Source organism: Salmo trutta, chromosome 38, assembly GCF_901001165.1.
Source record: "Salmo trutta chromosome 38, fSalTru1.1, whole genome shotgun sequence".
Lineage (NCBI taxonomy): Eukaryota > Metazoa > Chordata > Actinopteri > Salmoniformes > Salmonidae > Salmo > Salmo trutta.
The window spans coordinates 30,750,517-30,770,749 of NC_042994.1; the positions used below are offsets into that span (position 1 = coordinate 30,750,517).

Sequence of the window (20,233 nt, forward strand, 5' to 3'; positions counted from 1 at the left end):
GTAATCGCTGCCAAAGGTGCTTCAACAAAGTACCGAGTAAAGGGTCTGAATAGTTATGTAAATGTCATATTTCCATTTTTTATTTTAACCTGTTTTTGCTTCGTCATTATTGGGTATTGTGTAGATTGATTAAAAATAAATACATTTTAGAATAAGGCTGTCACGTAACAAAATGTGGAAAAAGTCAAGGGGCCTGAATACTTTCCGAAGGCACTGTATTTGCACCCTCTCAGTGAACTAATCCATGGCAGAGGCCTAGACTAAAATCCAATTTATGCTTTTTCCAAAAATTTGGTCACAGGCTCCATATGGAGGGTTAAAACCTCTTCCAGATAGGACCCTTCATCTCAATTTCCTCCTAAAATGACACCCTGCCTGCAGCTCAGGACCCGAAGCAGGGATATGCATATTCTTGATACTATTTGAAAGGAAACACTTAAGTTTGTGGAGATGTGAAATTAATGTAGAACATAACACATCTGGTAAAAGATAAACACAAAAACATGTTTTCAATTTCTATTTGATCATCTTTGAAATGCAAAAGAAAGGACATACATTGAGATGGACGCTGGGGATCATTTATATGTTGTCCACAACAGGGCAACAGTATATGTGCAAAGTTTGATAACTTCAGGAATGAGCAAGTTACATGACATTTAGTATGAAGTCACCCAGGTGTCCCACACGAGTTGCCCAAATGTACCCAAGTGGCCAAATTGATACATTCAAGAAAATACCTATATAGAACATACAAAAATGCTATGCTAATAAAAAATACAATATGGGGGTCTGTCCACAGCTCTTAGGAGAATGGTTGGGTCAGGTTAAAACCTCTTCTGGATAGGACCCTTCATCTCAATTTCCAAATGAATGACATACCCTAATCTAACTGCCTGTAGCTCAGGCCCAGAAGCAAGGATATGCGTATTCTTGGTACCATTTGAAAGGAAACAATCTGAAGTTTGTGGAAATGTGAATTGAATAGATCTGGTAGAAGAAAATAAAGAGAGCATACGTTTTCTGTTTTTTATTGTTATTGCATAATCTTTCACATGAACAAGAACCGCCAAACATTCAGATAGGAAGCTGGGGATAATTTAGATGGAGAACACAAGAGGGCAACAGTAGTTGTGCAAAGTGTCAGACTGATAACTTCAGGAATGAGCGAGCAACATGACAGTTAGCATGAAGTCACACAAGTTTCCCAAATGTACCCAAGTGGCCAAATTGGTGAAGTGATACGTTTTTATGCAAATAACTATATACAACATAACAAAATGCTATTCTAACACACCATTTTATAAAATAAAAATGTTTAAAAAAAATATTTTAAAAACAAGGGTAAACCCTTGGAAGACCCTCAGTCCTCTACACAATATCGTGCTGCTGATGCCATGTCCCATAGCAGTCTCTTTCTGCTGTAAAGCAGAGGCAAACTGAACAAGTCCTGCAGGTGATGGGGGACTTCATGCGACAAAGAACACAACGACGCCTCCATGCTGTGGCCTTTTGGCCCCGAGGCACATTCATGCCTGCAGTTATGAATTTTGGCATGTGAACAACACTGGTGACACGAGTAGAGCGGACAGAAGGTGCTGCAGTGGACTTTGTGCCATAGCCAGTAAGCTCCCGGATGAGCAGCTCTCTGAAGGCTAGCTGTGTCATGGAGGTCTGTCCAGAGCTCTTAGCCATTTCCTTCTGGAGGACGAATGCATTCACCACAGCAATGTCAATGAAGTGATAGAACACTGTCCTGTACCATTTCCTTGTCATGTGGAGAACATTGTTGTAGCCTATCAGAGCATCTGACAGGTCCACACCTCCCATGCTCTTGTTGTAGTCCTTTACAGCAGCAGGAATGGGGACATTCTTTGTGGTCCGTGTCCCATTAGCGTCCTTCACACGCCTGACGACGTGATCGCCACTGAAGGATTTGTGGATAGTGGTGCACATGACCACCTCTCTGGTATCCATCCACTTTACAAAGAGCAGGTCATCTTTACGAATCCATCTCATGGTGCCCCTATCAGCCCTCTTAGGCATGTCGTTTACTTTTGTTTTGGGAAAACCTACTCTGTTGGGACGAATGGTGCCACAAGCCCACACATCCAGCTTCCTCAGGTCTGTGAACAGGGTAGGGCTTGTGTAGAAGTTGTCCACAAACAGTTTGTAGCCCGTCCCCAGCAGTTGAAAATCCAATAATTCCATAACGGAATCATAACTAAGTCCCTTACCGGTGTCTGAGATGGATTTCCCCTCGTAAACAAAACAATTCCAAGTGTAGGCACACACAGAATCGGCCAAAACAAACAGTTTGTACCCCCATTTTGTCGGCGTGTTACACATATATTGTTTGAGGCCAATTCTAGCCTTTGAGGCTACCATCCTCTCATCTATGGACAGTTTCTGGTTGGGCTGAAAATGGGTCTTGCAGGCCTCAACCATGCTGGGGTAGAGAGGTTTGATTTTGCAGAGCCTATCAAAGCTTGCTGTGCCTCTCTTCTTGTCATTGTCGTCGTCAGCTTGTGGGTCACTGATATGAAGCGCCCGTGAGATAGTCAGAAACCTTTTACAAGACATGAAAGTGGTGGGGAAAGGCAGTCGGTAGTGTGTTGACGTTCTCCAGTAGTCCTTCAGGTTTTTCAACTTCACAAGCCCCATGTAAATAACCAGTGAGATGTAACAGTACAGGTCTTGGATGGAAATGGGCTGCCATGCCTCTTTCTTGCCTGCTTGTTTCTTAGCCCCATACTTGTTGGTGTTAGACACCAGCGAATCCAGAACTGACAAGGAGAAAAACATCTGGAAAAGATGAAGGGGGCTGTACTTTGCAGTCATGTCCAGCTGAGGTCCTGGCTGTCTTTTCGGTCTAAATGTTGGTGGAAGTAGCTCCACATCATCTTCTAGCACGGTGTGCCAGCGGTCCTCTGCCTCGCTGGTAGTTACCGCTGGTTCATGGACCCTCCTCCGCTTCTCAACTGGCCTCTTCACACCTCTAGATGGCCGGGCGGGGGAAGGTGTGGAGCCGGAGACAGCAGGGGTCTGGCTGGATGAACCAGCTTCAGCGTCTGAATTAGTGGGGGATGAACACCTTGACATTGGGGGTTCCCATTGTTCATCAGAGTCCCTGGCACTGTATAAGAAAAAAAAGAAAAAAATCAGTAAGAATACTTTTACAGATGAGCCCTGTATCAACACGTAAAATAAACAGATATCTACTATATAGAGTAGAGGGACCATAATCACGACAGTGAAGTGTGTGTTTATCAATGGTAAATAAGGCTGGTCAGGGGAGAACGGCTCATAGTGGTGGCCGGGGTGGGGTGAGTGGAATGGTATCAAGCAACACGGTCTGTGGTGCTGCTCCATTCCGGCCATTGTTGTGGGTCACCCTCCCCTCAACAGCCTCCAGCCTATTTATATAACAATGAAATGGAGTGAACGGAACAGCACCAAACAAACCATGTTGCTTGATGATGTGGAACCTTGGGGCGGCAGGTAACCTAGTGGTTAGAGCGTTGGGCCACTAACCCAAAGGTTGGTGGATCGAGTCCCAGAGCTGACAAGGTAAAAATCTGTCGTTCTGCCCCTGAACAAGGCAGTTCCTAGGCCGTCATTGTAAATAAGAATTTGTTCTTAACTGACTTGCCTAGTTAAATAAAAAATAAAATACCATTCCACTCACCGTACCCCGGCCACCACTATGAACCGTTCCCCCCCTGACCCCAGCCACAGGAAAGGAAGACCCATAGTTACCTCTGCTGCAGAGGATAAGTTCATTAGAGTTACCAGCCTCAGAAATTGCAGCACAAATAAATGCTTCACAGAGTTCAAGTAACAGACATCAACTGTTCAGAAGAAACTGCTTGAATTGCTGCAAAGAAACCACTACTAAATGACACCAAATGAGAAGATGAGACTTGCTGGGTCCAAGAAACACAAGCATTGGACATTAGACCGGTGGATATCTGTCCTTTGGTCTGATGAGCACATATTTGAAATTTTTGGTTCCAACCGCGGTGTCTTTGTGACATGGAGTAGGTGAACGGATGATCTCTGCATGTGTGGTTCCCACTGTGAAGCATGGAGGAGGAGGTGTGATGGTACTTTCTGGTGACACTGTCAGTGATTGATTTAGAATTCAAGGGTACCAAAGCATTCTGCAGCGATACGCCATCCCATCTGGTTTGAGCTTAGTGGGACTATAATTTGTTTTTCAACAGGACAATGACCCAACACACCTCCAGGCTGTCTAAGGGCTATTTGACCAAGAAGGAGAGTGATGGAGTGCTGCATCAGATGACCTGGTCTCCACAATCACCCGACCTAATCCCAACTGAGATGGTTTGGGATGAGTTGGATAGTAGAGTGAAGGAAAAGCAGCCAACAAGTGCTGGTTGAGAGTAAGCTGGTTGAGAGAATGCCAAGAGTGTGCAAAGCTGTCAAGGCATGATTCCATGTGTGTGTTTTCATAGTTTGTCATCACTATTATTCTACAATATAGAAAAAAAAAAAAAAAAAACTTTGAATGTGTAGGTGTGTCAACTTTTGACTGGTACTCATTATATATATATATATATATATAGTGGGGAGAACAAATATGTGATAACCTGCAAAATTGGCAGTGTTTCCTACTTACAAAGCATGTCGAGGTCTGTAATTTTTATCATAGGTACACTTCAACTATGAGAGACGGAATCTAAAACAAAAATCCAGAAAATCACATTGTATGATTTTTAAGTAATTAATTTGCATTTTATTGCATGACATAAGTATTTGATCACCTACCAACCAGTAAGAATTCCGGCTCTCACAGACCTGTTAGTTTTTCTTTAAGAAGCCCTCCTGTTCTCCACTCATTACCTGTATTAACTGCACCTGTTTGAACTCGTCACTTGTCCACACACTCAATCAAACAGACTCCAACCTCTCCACAATGGCCAAGACCAGAGAGCTGTGTAAGGACATCAGTGATAAAATTGTAGACCTGCACAAGGCTGGGATGGGTTACAGGACAATAGGCAAGCAGCTTGGTTAGAAGGCAACAACTGTTGGCGCAATTATTAGAAAATGGAAGAAGTTCAAGATGACAGTCAATCACCCTCGGTCTGGGGCTCCATGCAAGATCTCACCTCGTGGGGCATCAATGATCATGAGGAAGGTGAGGGATCAGCCCAGAACTACACGGCAGGACCTGGTCAATGACCTGAAGAGAGCTGGGACCACAGTCTCAAAGAAAACCATTAGTAACACACTACGCCGTCATGGATTAAAATCCTGCAGCGCACGCAAGGTCCCCCTGCTCAAGCCAGCGCATGTCCAGGCCCGTCTGAAGTTTGCCAATGACCATCTGGATGATCCAGAGGAGGAATGGGATAAGGTCATGTGGTCTGATGAGACAAAAATAGAGCTTTTTGATCTAAACTCCACTCGCCGTGTTTGGAGGAAGAAGAAGGATGAGTACAACCCCAAGAACACCATCCGAACCGTGAAGCATGGAGGTGGAAACATCATTCTTTGGGGATGCTTTTCTGCAAAGGGGACAGGACGACTGTACCGTATTGAGGGGAGGATGGATGGGGCCATGTATCGCGAGATCTTGGCCAACATCCTCCTTCCCTCAGTAAGAGCATTGAAGATGGGTCGTGGCTGGGTCTTCCAGCATGACAACGACCCGAAACACACAGCCAGGGCAACTAAGGAGTGGCTCCGTAAGAAGCATCTCAAGGTCCTGGAGTGGCCTAGCCAGTCTCCAGACCTGAACCCGATAGAACATCTTTGGAGGGAGCTGAAAGTCCGTATTGCCCAGCGACAGCCCCGAAACCTGAAGGATCTGGAGAAGGTCTGTATGGAGGAATGGGCCAAAATCCCTGCTGCAGTGTGTGTAAACCTGGTCAAGAACTACAGGAAACGTATGATCTCTGTAATTGCAAACAAAGGTTTCTGTACCAAATATTAAGTTCTGCTTTTCTGTTGTATCAAATACCTATGTCACGCAATAACATGCAAATTAATTACTTAAAAATAATACAATGTGATTTTCTGGATTTTTTCTCACAGTTGAAGTGTACCTATGATAAAAATTACAGACCTCTACATGCTTTGTAAGTAGGAAAACCTGCAAAATCGGCAGTGTATCAAATACTTGTTCTCCCCACTGTATATAGCTGAAGTCAGAAGTTTACATATACCTTAACCAAATACATTTAAACTCAGTTAACAATTCCTGACATTTAATCCTAGTAAGAATTCCTTGTCTTAGGTCAGTTAGGATCACCACTTTATTTTAAGAATGTGAAATGTCAGAATAATAGTAGAGAATGATTTATTTTAGCTTTTCTTTCATCACATTCCCAGTTGGTCAGAAGTTTACATACACTCAATTAGTATTTGGTAGCATTGCCTTTAAATTGTTTAACTTGGGTCAAACGTTTTGGGTAGCCTTCCACAAGCTTCCCACAATAAGTTGGGTGAATTTTGGCCCATTCCTCCTGACAGAGCTGGTGTAACTGAGTCAGGTTTGTAGGCCTCCTTGCTCGCACACGCTTTTTCAGTTCTGCCCACACATTTTCAATAGGATTGAGGTCAGGGCTTTGTGATGGCCCGGCCAATACCTTGACTTTGTCCTTAAGCCATTTTGCCACAACTTTGGAAGTATGCTTGGGGTCATTGTCCATTTGGAAAACCCATTTGCGACCAAGCTTTAACTTCCTGGCTGATGTCTTGAGATGTTTCTTCAATACATCAACATAATTTTCCTCCCTCATGATGCCATCCATTTTGTGAAGTGCACCAGTCCCTCCTGCAGCAAAGCACCCCCACAACATGATGCTGTCACCCCCGTGCTTCACGGTTGGGATGGTGTTCTTTGACTTGCAAGCCCCCACCTTTTTCCTCTAAACATAAATGGTCATTATGGACAAACAGTTGGACATTTCTCCAAAAAGTACAATCTTTGTCCCCATGTGCAGTTGCAAACCGTAGTCTGGCTATTTTTATGGCGGTTTTGGAGCAGTGGCTTCTTCCTTGTTGAGCGGCCTTTCAGGTTATGTTGATATAGGACTTGTTTTACTGTGGCTATAGATACTTTTGTACCTGTTTCCTCCAGCATCTTCACGAGGTCCTTGCTGTTGTTCTGGGATTGATTTGAACTTTTCACACCAAAGTACGTTCATCTCTAGGCGACAGAACACATCTCCTTCCTGAGGGGTATGACGGCTGCGTGGATCCATGGTGTTTATACTTGCATACTATTATTTGTACAGATAAACGTGGTACCTTCAGGCGTTTGGAAATTGCTCCCAAGGATGAACCAGACTTGTGGAGGTCTACATTCTTTTCTGAGGTCTTGGCTGATTTCTTTTGATTTTCCCATGATGTCAAGCAAAGAGGCACTGAGTTTGAAGGTAGGCCTTGAAATACATCCACAGGTACAACTCCAATTGACTCAAATTATGTAAATTAGCCTATCAGATGCTTCTAAATCCATGACATAATTTTCTGGAATTTTCCAAACTGTTTACAGGCACAGTCAACTTAGAGTATGTGAACTTTTGATCCACTGGAATGGTGATACAGTGAATTATAAGTGAAATAGTCTGTCTAACAATTGTTGGAAAAATTCCTTGTGTCATGCACAAAGTAGAAGTCCTAACCGACTACTGTGAAGTGGGGGAGAATAAGAGCTGATTGAGTGATGGGTCTGCCAGAAGGGCATGAGCTTTAGTCATGCGCGCGCCCGTGAGAGGTAGCTGAGTTCCATTGCATTTCTAAAGACAAAGGAATTCTCTGGTTGAAACAATTGAAGATTTATGATAAAAACATCCTAAAGATTGATTCTATTCATCGTTTGACATGTTTCTACGAACTGTAATGGAATTTGAGTTTGTCTGGCCTGCGCGTCGTGAATTTGGATTTGTGAACTGAAGGCGCGAACAAAACGGAGGTATTTGGACATAAAGGATGGACTTTATCGAACAAAATAAACATTTAATGTGGAACTGGGATACCTGGGAGTGCATTCTGATGAAGATCATCAAAGGTAAGTGAATATTTATAATGCTATTTCTGACTTCTGTTGACTCCAACATGGCGGATATATTGTATGGCTTCTTTTGTGTCTGAGCGCCGTACTCAGATTATAGCATGGTGTGCTTTTTTGGTAAAGCTTTTTTGAAATCTGACACAGCGGTTGCATTAAGGAGAAGTTGATCTAAAGTTCCATGCATAACACTTGTATTTTCATCAACATTTATGATGATTATTTCTGTAAATTGATGTGGCTCTCTGCAAAATCAACGGATGTTTTGGAAGGAAAACATTTCTGAATGTAACGCGCCAATGTAAACAGATTTTTGGATATAAAAATGAACTTTATTGTTTAAAACATACATGTATTGTGTAACATGAAGTCCTATGAGTGTCATCTGATGAAGATCATCAAAGGTTAGTGATTAATTGTATCTCTATTTCTGCTTTTTGTGACTCCTCTCTTTGGCTGGAAAAATGGCTGTGTTTTTCTGTGACTAGTTGCTGACCTAACAATCGTTTGGTGTGCTTTCGTAGTAAAGCCTTTTTGAAGTCGGACACTGTGGTGGGATTAACAACAAGTTTATCTTTAAAATGGTGTAAAATACTTGTATGTTTGAGGAATTTTAATTATGAGATTTCTGTTTGAATTTGGCGCCCTGCACTTTCACTGGCTGTTGTCATATCGATCCCGTTAACGGGATTCCAGCCATAAGAAGTTAACAAGAAATTCGTGGAGTGGTTGAAAAATGAGTTTTAATGACTCCAACCTAAGTGTATGTAAACTTCAACTGTGTGTGTGTGTGTGTGTGTATGTATGTATGTATGTATGTATGTATGTATGTATGTATGTATGTATGTACACATACATATATAAAAATCTATAAAAAATATAAAATGAATATGCGACCATTTAAACAACTGCATTAACATGAGAAGCAAAAACATATTTTACTTACCGATCTAAAAGTGGATCTTTTCCTTCCAAAAACATTTCTTCCTCGCTGGAATCATAACTGTGGTCACTCACAGAATCCTCATCCATTCCTTCTGTGTCACTCTCCCGGTCAATTTCTGCAATAATATCATCAAAATGTTTATACTTGGACTGAGATTAAGCTTTTCCACTCTTAGTAGCCATGTTTAACTTTTTCAGATTTGAGAAGTTTGTAGAAGAGAACGAACTGATGTGAAACGTAGACTACAGTTGTTCCTTTTTACATTTACATTTTAGTCATTTAGCAGACGCTCTTATCCAGAGCGACTTACAGTAGTGAATGCATACATTTCATACATTTGTTTCTCCATACTGGTCCCTCGTGGGAATTGAACACACAACCCTGGCGTTGCAAACACCATGCTCTACCAACTGAGCCACACATGAACTCTATTGACAGCTCTAGCGTGATGGCTGTTTGTCCTACAAACAGCGTTCACATACTGCTGGAAAGCCCAGCTCATTGGCTATCTAGGTAGGTTTCAAAACGATAGGTGGTCATTGGACCAAGACCCTTCATGGGCTAATTCAGGTGTTGTATAGCCAATACATAATGTAGAATTTTGAAACAAGTTTGGTTGCCTTCTAGAGTGTCTGAGGATTGCACAGAAACCGGACTTGACCGTGTTAAACAACGTTAGATTGCTAACAATATTAGATTTCATAAAATTGTTTTGCTGCAAGTTTAAAGAGTCGGAATTCATGCAGAACTCTGTTTACAACACGGATCATGTTAGGATATACACTACCATTCAAGAGTTTGGGGTCACTTAAATGTCCTTGTTTTTGAAAGAATAGCAAATTTTTTTGTCCATTAAAATAACATCAAATTGATCATAAATACAGTGTGGACATTGTTAATGTTGTAAATGACTATTGTAGCTGGAAATGGCTGATTATTTGTGGATTATCTACATAGGCATACAGAGGCCCATTATCAGCAACCATCACTCCTGTGTTCCAATGGCACGTTGTGTTAGCAAATCCAAGTTTATCATTTTAAAAAGGCTAATTGACCATTAGAAAACGCTTTTGCAATTATGTTAGCACAGCTGAAAACTGTTGTTCTGATTAAAGAAGCAATAAAACTGGCCTTCTTTAGACTAGTTGAGTATCTGGAGCATCAGCATTTGTGGGTTTGATTACAGGCTCAAAATGGCCAGAAACAAAGAACCTTCTTCTGAAACTTGTCAGTCTATTCTTGTTCTAAGAAATGAAGGCTATTCCATGCGAGAAATTGCCAAGAAACTGAAGATCTCATATAACGCTGTGTAGTACTCCCTTAACCTGTTGGGGCTAGGGGGCAGTATTTGCACGGCCGGATAAAAAACGTACCCGATTTAAACTGTTTACTACTCTTGCCCAGAAACGAGAATATGGATATAATTAGTAGATTTGGATAGAAAACACTCTAAAGTTTCTAAAACTGTTTGAATGGTGTCTGTGTATAACAGAACTCATATGGCAGGCCAAAACCTGAGAAGATTCCATACAGGAAGTGCCCTGTCTGACAATTTGTTCTCCTTCTGTGGCATCTCTATCGAAAATACAGCATCTCTGCTGTAACGTGACATTTTCTAAGGCTTCCATTGGCTCTCAGAAGGCGCCAAAAAGTGTAATGGGGTGTCTGCAGTCTCTGGGCTAAGTACAGCAGCTCTGTTTGTGAGTGGTCAGGCTGGGAACAGTGCTGCTGTACTTAGCGTGTTCATGAGAATTCTCATGAGAATTCAATTTTTTTTTCTTTCAGCCTTTGAATGAATACAACGTCGCCCGGTTGGAATATTATTGCTATTTTACGAGAAAAATAGCATAAAAATTTATTTTAACCTGTTATGGTATAGGGGGCAGTATTTTCACGGACGGATAAAAAATGTACCCGATTTAATCTGGTTACTACTCCTGCCTAGAAACTAGAATATGCATATAATTAGTTTGCAAGGTGGGATGCAAATGTCCCACCTTGCCCAGGGAGGTTAACAGAACAGCGCAAACTGGCTCTAACCAGAATAGAAAGAGGAGTGGGAGGCCCCGGTGCACAACTGAGCAAGAGTACAAGTACATTAGAATGTCTAGTTTGAGAAACAGACGCCTCACAGGTCCTCAACTTGCAGCTTCATTTACTTCTTTGGGCTGGGGGGGCAGTATTTTCACGTTTGGATGAAAGGCGTGCCCGTAGTAAACTGCTTGCTACTCAGGCTCAGAAGGTAGGATATGCATATTATAAGTAGATTTGGATAGAAACCACTGAAGTTTCTAAAACAGTTTGAATGATGTCTGTGAGTATAACAGAACTCATATGGCAAGCAAAAACCTGAGAAAAATCCTACCAGGAAGTGTGGAAATCTGAGGTTTGTAGAAATCCAACCAGGAAGTGGTTTGTAGTTTTTCAAGTGATTTCCTATCCAAACTACAGTGTCTGTGGGGTCATTTTGCACTTCCTAAGGCTTCCACTAGATGTCAACAGTCTTTAGAATGTTGTTTTATGCTTCTACTGTGAATATTGAGAGAACAAGAGGTCCTGGAGTCAGATGACAGAGAATGACATGAGTTCAGTGGCGCACATTCCCATGAGAGTTAGCTCTGTTCCTTTTCTTTTTTGATGACAAAGTAATCGTCCGGTTGGAATATTATTGAAGATTTATGATAAAAAGGCCATAAAGACTGATGCTATACATTGTTTGACATGTTTCTACAAATGTAAATATAACTTTTTTTTACTTTTCGTCGTGACATTTCGGCGCTTCCTGCATTTGGAGTAGTGGACTGAACGTGCAAACAAAAAGGAGGTATTTGGACAAATTATGGACTTTATTGAACAAAACAAACATTTATTGTGGAACTGGGATCCTGGGAGTGCATTCTGATGAAAATCAAAGATAAGTGAATATTTATAATGCTATTTATGATTTTAGTTGACTCCAAAATGGCAGGTATCTGTATTGCTTGATATTGTCGTCTAAGCACAGTACTCAGATTATTGCAAAGTGTGCCTTTGCCGTAAAGCTTTTTTGAAATCTGACACAGCGGTTGCATTAACCTGTTAGGGTATAGGGGGCAGTATTTTCACGGCTGGATAAAAAAATGTACCCGATTTAATCTTGTTACTAATCCTACCCAGTAACTACAATATGCATATACTTATTATATATGGATAGAAAACACCCTAAAGTTTCTAAAACTGTTTGAATGGTGTCTGTGAGTATAACAGAACTCATTTGGCAGGCAAAACCCTGAGACAGATTCTGACAGGAAGTGGATACCTGATGTGTTGAATTGACTTTAAGCCTATACCATTGAAAAACAAAGGGGCTGAGGAATATTTTGGCACTTCCTATTGCTTCCACAAGATGTCCCCAGCCTTTACAAAGTGTTTTGAGTCTTCTACTCTGAGATCTGACTGAAGAAGAGCCTTGGAACGGTGATGGCCCATTAGACACCTTGCGCGAGAGTTGATGGTGGGTACTCTCATTCCGAAACGTTTTAAAAGAGAACCCAATGGTCCGCCTTGAATTTTATTCATGTTCTGGTTAAAAAAGGCCCTAATGATTTATGCGATACAACGTTTGACATGTTTGAACGAACGTAAATATATTTTTTCCGTTCGTGAAGTGAAGTCCGGCTGGCTTAGATCATGTGCTAACAACAGAGGTATTTGGACATAAATGATGAGCTTTTTTGAACAAAACTACATTCGTTATGGACCTGGGATTCTTTGGAAGTGACATCTGATGAAGAGAATCAAAGGTAATGGATTATTTACATAGTATTTTCGATTTTAGATCTCTCCAACATGGCGGTTAGTCTGTATCGCAATGCGTATTTTTCTGGGCGCAGTGCTCAGATTATTGCAAAGTGTGATTTCCCAGTAAGGTTAATTTTAAATCTGGCAAGTCCATTGCGTTCAAGAGATGTAAATCTATAATTCTTTGAATGACAATATAATATTTTACCAATGTTTTCTAATATTAATTAATTATTTTGTTGTGATGACTTGACTGCCGGTACTGGAGGGAAACGATTTCCTGAACATCAACGCCATAGTAAAACACTGTTTTTAGATATAAATATGAACTTGATAGAACTAAAAATGCATGCATTGTCTAACATAATGTCCTAGGAGTGTCATCTGATGGAGATTGTAAAAGGTTAGTGCATAATTTTAGCTGATTTTATGGTTTTGGTGACGCCTGTCTTTGAATTGACAATACAATACACACAGCTATTGTCAATGTACTCTCCTAACATAACCTAACTTTATGCTTTCGCCGTAAAACCTTTTTGAAATCGGAAAACGTGGTTAGATTAAGGAGATGTTTATCTTTCAAAGGGTGCCAGATAGTTGTATGTTTGAAAAACTTGAATTTTGACATTTATTTGGTTTCAAATTTGCCGCTCTTGAAATGCACCTGCTGTTGATAGGGTGCGCCACGGGTGGCACGCTAACGTCCCACATAGCCCAAAGAAGTTAAGGAGAAGTGTATCTATAATTCTTTGAATAACTGTTGAATATTTTATCAACGTTTATGTTGAGTATTTCTGTAAATTGATTCTCTCATTCACCGGAAGTTTTTGGAGGAAAAACATTTCAGAACATTACACGCCAATGTAAAATGGGGTTTTTGGATATAAATATGAACTTTATTGAGCAAAACATACATGTATTGTGTAACATGAAGTCCTATGAGTGCCATCTGATGAAGATCATCAAAGGTTAGTGATTCATTTTAGCTGTAGCTTCTAGCGTCCCACATTTACCAGAGAGGTTAAATAGGACCCGCAAACCACCAGTCTCAACATCAACAGTGAAGAGGGAACTCCGGGATGCTGGCCTTCTAGGCAGAGATCCTCTGTCCAGTGTCTGTGTTCTTTTGCCCATCTTAATATTTTATTGGCCAGTCTGAGATATAACATTTTCTTTGCAACTCCGCCTAGAAGGCTGAAGCATCCTGAAGTCACCTCTTCACTGTTGAAATTGAGGCTGGTGTTTTGCGGGTTCTATTTAATGATGCTGCCAGTTGTGAGGCATCTGTTTCTCAAACTAGACACTAATGTACTTGTCCTCTTGCTCAGTTGTGCACTGGGGCCTCCCACTCCTCTTTCTATTCTGGTTAGAGCCAGTTTGCACTGTTCTGTGAAGGGAGTAGTGCACAGCGTTGTACGAGATCTTCGGTTTCTTGGCAATTTCTCGAATGGAATAGCCTTCATTTCTCAGAACAAGAATAGACGGACGAGTTTCAGAAGAAAGTTCTTTGTTTCTGGCCATTTTGAGCCTTTAATCAAACCCACAAATGCTGATGCTCCAGATACTCAACTAGTCCAAAGAAGGCCAGTTTTATTGCTTCTTTAAAATCAGCATAACAGTTTTCAGCGTGCTAACATAATTGCAAAAGGGTTTTCTAATGATCAATTAGCCTTTTTAAAATGATAAACTTGGATTAGGTAACACAACGTGCCATTGGAACACGGGAGTGATGGTTGCTGATAGTGGGCCTCTGTACGCCTATGTAGATATTCCATAAAACAATCTGCCATTTCCAGCTACAACAGTCCATTACAACATGAACAATGTTTACACTGTATTTCTGATCAATTTGATGTTATTTTAATTGACTTTTTTGTGCTTTTCTTTCGAAAACAAGCAAATTTCTAAGTGACCCCAAACTTTTTAACGGTAGTGGATATATAGAAACACACGTTTCAAATTTGCACCAATTGATTGGTCGAAAGAACAGGTGGCTATGTCAAACAAGATTTTTATTAGTCAGGGACAGCCCTACTGGTAAAAGATACCAGTCCATCTTCATATCAACTAACAGAACTCTGCTGGTTGTCCTGGTAATAGATACCAGTGGGCAGATCTATTTTATTTGTTCAAACTAAACTACAGCACTTACTTTGATGAGACAAATCTGATCCTTTCTTCTCTTCTCCTCCTCTCACAGTTCCACTCAGCCCCGTTGTTTTCCTGCAGTCCACCAGCAGCACAGACAACCTCTTCATACCCAGCAGTAAGGTGTTACCAGGAGAGGCACGACATGGGGACTCCGGGAGGGTGGAAGGGCTAGCGTTGTCCTGGTAACCATAAAGAGGGGACACATATCATTATGGATGCTGATGCCACTGTTGTCATTAAGTGCTTTACAGAAACCCAGCCCAGACCCTGATAGAACAAGCTGTATGCTAGACCAGACCAAGCTGTACCATCTGGTGTTCTGATCTGGAGAGACTCTTCTCTGCCTCGTCAGCATCAGGATGTTGTTGAGGCTCCCCAGAGGATCCACGATAGTCATGTCTCTCTTCTGTGTGAATGAGAACATCAAACAGATGGTAAACTCATGAACTTCTATTGCAATTACAGTCTTACAAGAGGCATGAATATATGTCTAAAAAGGGCCTAAAATTAGCCACTTAAAAAAATGGCACCATCTGGTTTGCTTAATATAAGGAATTTGAAATGATTTATATACTATTACTTTTGATACTTCAGTATATTTTAACTTTTACTCAAGTAGCATTTTACTGGGTGACTCACTTTTACTTGAGTTCTATTAAGGTATATTTACTTTTACTCAAGTACGACAATTGCTACTTTTCCCACCACTGTGATGCAAATGTTAAAGGGCCGTCCCACGAAATGGGTGCATTTTGCGTCCCTTTGATATTTTAAGTAGAAATTATGCACTGTATATTATATTTTAAAACCCGGCTATACTAGAATAAGTGCACTTTAATATAGACCACATAGAGAATTCAATAAATCACATTCTGAAGTCCCAAAAATATATGTACCAATGGCAGATTGCCCCTTAAACAATTCCTACAGTACTGAACAACATATTTAAGTGTATAACTTCAGTAGAATGCCCCTTTAAAACAACACGGTTCAACAACAGCATAGTTTGTCTCTCTGTTTTTAAGACAGTACTCACTGGTGGTAATCGGATATTCAGTCTCCTCTTTCATTGAGATATCCTCCTTTACTCCAAAAGGTTCTTCCTCTTCTTTCAATTTTACGGCATCTTCCTCCTTTTTGATTCTGAAAGATTCTGCCTCTTTTTCCACTTTGACAACCTCTTTCCCATATTCCTCTTTCACTGTAATATCATCCTCTTGTTTCAATGTGATAGCCTCCTCTTTCATTCTTCAAGCTTCTTCCTCTCCTTTCACCAGTTTCTTTCTCCGTCTAGATTAGTAAATTTATGCTCCGGACAATTAGTCTAGTGCAGTATCAATGTAACACATTTGCTAATTTAACAAGCAAATTACGTTTAAATTAACCAGTCGATAGGTAAACAGAATTATGTTCAAAACACTAAGAGTAATATACACAAGATTGGTCTAAAGAGATTCAATGTTTCAGTTTTATGTTCGCTAGCAAAGCACCGCGTGGTTAAACCAGGAGGCTTTTGTCGCTGTTGAAGAAGCCTCCAGTTCCGTCCACTAGATTATACGTCACGCAAGAAGCATCACCTGAAAGACTCATATCGCCATCTGCTGACTGGAGTGGGCAATGCGGAGTAGGCAATGCAGATTGGAAAAATATTAATTACAATGTTCATTCTGGCAAGCAATGTCATAAGAAGTAATTTAAAAACAACCAGATGTTATGTTTTCTCTTACTTCTTACAGCCAATCATTTCCTCCAGGTCTGGCCTGCCCATTAGGCAGGATTAGGTGACAGATTGACGAGGGTGGTGTATTCCGAGCTAAATTGATCAAGGCTCATCGTTAGCAACACATAATAACACTTCATATAATGCTGCCCAAAAACAATGAAAACTTATCCCACCCAGTGGCATATGGACTATTTAGGTGAGTGTTGGTGTTGCCACATGAAGCAGTGCCCACTTTGCAAAAGGCAACATGGACAGATAGGGCTCTACCTGTGTAGAGCACATGCCCCTTTACCCTTCCTGTCTCTAAAGTGCCCTTTTGGTTGGTGGCATAATTTGTATTCATTTTTTCTCATAGTTATACTGAACCCACTGCCTGCAAGTCGGCGTTAAATTAGCCTCAGTGATATGTATTTTCCTTCAGCTGTGTTCCTGTTCCCAAGAAAGCTAATGTAGCAGTGTGATGTTGTTACCCTAGATTGTGCGCCAAATTGCACACAAGGACCAATTCAAATAGGCCAGGTCAATAGGGGATGTTAATAATTTGATAATAATAATAATTCAGTGTGTTTTTTAAATTTAATTACAGCTGCATAGGTAATGTTATTTTTTGGTGTACAAACACTTTTTCATATCAATCTTGTACATACACGTGATTGTAAAAGTTTTGTATATTTTGGTTTGGCCCATTGCGGGTTATTTGTATTTCCCTACCCCCTTATTGTTCTCTTTTGTCTGACCTTCGGCTAGCAAGTTATGTTGTCCTTGGCTCCGAAATTGTTCAATATAAAACCGTGGTAATGTTACACAATGTGCTGTTATGCAACCATAAGTTTGTTACAATGTGGACAATATAAAGATTTATGTTAAGTTTCACTGAGCTCGCTAACTAGGGTACCTACTGTAACTTGTGAGTACTTGGGACAGTGTTTGAGTGACTGTCCATGTGCTTGCGCACGTGCCTGAGAGCTGTGACTGCGCCAAGGGCTAAAGTATTGTGTGTTATCTCTTCGTGTGCAGGTATGTCTTTTATTTTGTCCGAATTATGTTCTATATCATTTTACTTGTATTGCATGGTGTGCTGTTGTGCACTGAATGTGTGCACGCAGCACCTGTTATTTCTTTTTGGCGCGCTCTCTTTTGTCTGACCTTCGGCTAGCAAGGTGCCTGAGAGCTGTGACTGCGCCAAGGGCTAAAGTATTGTGAGTTATCTCTTCGTGTGCAGGGCAAATAAAAATAATTCAACCAGCAGACCTCCAGTTGTGGCAGTGTCCTAATTAAAAGTACACAACGCAGAACGAACCACGCTACACCTAGGTATTTGTAGTTGTCCACATATTCTAAGTCAGACCCGTCCAGAGTAGTGATGTTAGTCGGGCGGTGGGTGAAGGGCAGCAATCGGTTGAAGAGCATGCATTTAGTTTTACTAGCATTTAAAAGCAGTTGGAGGCCACAGAAGGAGTGTTGTATGGCATTGAAGCTCGTTTGGAGGTTTGTTAACAGTGTTCAAAGAAGGGCCAGATGTATACAGAATGGTGTCGTCTGAGTAGAGGTGGATCAGAGAGTCGCCAGCAGCAAGAGGGCGACATCATTGATGTTCCCAAGAAAGCTAAGGTAACTGAGCTAAATGACTATCGCCCCGTAGCACTCACTTCCCTCATCATGAAGTGCTTTGAGAGACTAGTCAAGGACCATATCACCTCCACCCTACCTGACACCCTAGACCCACTTCAATTTGCTTACCGCCCCAATAGGTCCACAGATGACACAATCACACTGCACACTGCCCTAACCCATCTGGACAAGAGGAATACCTATGTAAAAATGCTTTTCATCAACTGCAGCTCAGCATTTAACACCATAGTACCCTCCAAACTCGTCATTAAGCTCAAGACCCTGGGTCTTGAACCCGCCCTGTGCAACTGGGTCCTGGACTTCCCGACGGGCTGCCCCCAGGTGGTAAAGCTAAATTAAAGAGCAGGGATACTCTGAGGAAGGCCTTGAGGTCGATACGTAAAGCTTATTAAAGAGCAGTGATACTATGACGAAGGCCTTGAGGTCGATACGTAAAGCATATTAAGGAGCAGTGATACTATGATGAAGGCCTTGAGGTCGATACGCAAAGCTTATTAAAGAGCAGTGAGACTCTGCGTGTTTCTTATTTGTTCTCAAGGCATCAAAATGTGAAAAAAAGCCTTTCTATAGGCTCTGTACAGCCTTAACCATGGAGTGAAATGGGATATCAGCCAACTCAGTGACAACAGAACACTGTACAGCCTTAACTATGGAGTGAAATGGGATATCAGCCAACTCAGTGACATCCACAGAACACTGTACAGCCTTAACTATGGACTGGCCCCATGAAATGGGATATCAGCCAACTCAGTGACAACCACAGAACACAACCACAGAACACAACTATGTATAGTTTACACAAATATTAGTGTCTTAGCTTTTATTGCAGGACTTTGACTGTGTGTATTGAACATTCATATTGGACTGTACAGCCTTACCTATAGAGTGTACACCACCACCGATCACAACTTCCTGTTTCCATCACAGTTGTCGTGAGTTTTTTATACGGTATGACTTTACTGACATTACACCTTTGGATGGAAACGTGGTTAATCAATCTGTATACAGACCAATTATTTTCCCCTCGGGAAGCTCCGGTAAACAGTGGTTGTAGTGCACTGCTGCCACCACCAGGCCTGAAGGGCATTTTGACTTTGTTGTTAGCTAGCTGTGTTAGCTAGCTGTGTTAGCTAGCTGTGTTAGCTAGCTGTGTTAGCTAGCTGTGTTAGCTAGCTGTGTTAGCTAGCTGTGTTAGCTAGCTGTGCGGCTAAAGATGTAGCAGCTAGCTGGCTACTGACCAACCTATTGTGTGTTTTGAACATTCATATTGGACTGTAGCAGCTAGCTAACTGGCTACTGATCAACCTATTGTCTGTATTGAACATTCATATTGGACTGTAGCAGCTAGCTAACTGGCTACTGATCAACCCATTGTGTGTATTGAACATTCATATTGAACTGTAGCAGCTAGCTAACTGGCTACTGATCAACCTATTGTGTGTATTGAACATTCATATTGGACAGCCTTACCTATAGAGTAGCACCACCACCCATCAGCCCATTCTCTTCTTGACGTCAAAGCTGCAGTGTATTGTTGCTACAGGAGTTTATGATTAATAATCCTATTTATTTGATGTCACCATACTATTCCTTTAAAGCCCCACGCTGTAAAATATAAATCATCAGAGTGGGTCACCAACCTAAACGTAAACAATATCACTTGATTATTAGAGGAGTAAACTATGAAGCCAGCAAGAACTACTCAGACATTCCAAATATCACTTGATTATCAGAGGGGTGTATTATGACATCAGATAGAACTACTCAGACATTCCAAATATCACTTGATTATCAGAGGGGTGTATTATGACATCAGATAGAACTACTCAGACATTCCAAATATCACTTGATTATCAGAGTGGTGTATTATGACATCAGATAGAACTACTCAGACATTCCAAATCAGGCTTCATCCATATCATGAAGATGGATATTGATCCAACCATTTCAAAAGTAATGA

The 20,233-nt window shown here is 41.1% G+C and overlaps 1 protein-coding gene across 1 annotated transcript in view; it reads right to left on the reverse strand.

Moving 5' to 3' along the window:
* Positions 1 to 1,012: 1,012 nt before the first annotated feature.
* LOC115177641 (piggyBac transposable element-derived protein 4) overlaps positions 1,013 to 20,233 on the reverse strand; it is an 85,862-nt gene continuing 66,641 nt past the window's right edge. The window contains exons 3-4 of the mRNA XM_029738577.1: positions 8,988 to 9,102; positions 1,013 to 3,133 (exon numbers count right to left, since the gene is read on the reverse strand). Coding sequence (XP_029594437.1) covers positions 1,369 to 3,133; positions 8,988 to 9,102 — 1,880 coding nt within the window. The 3' untranslated portion in view covers positions 1,013 to 1,368. The remainder of the gene's footprint in view (positions 3,134 to 8,987; positions 9,103 to 20,233) is intronic.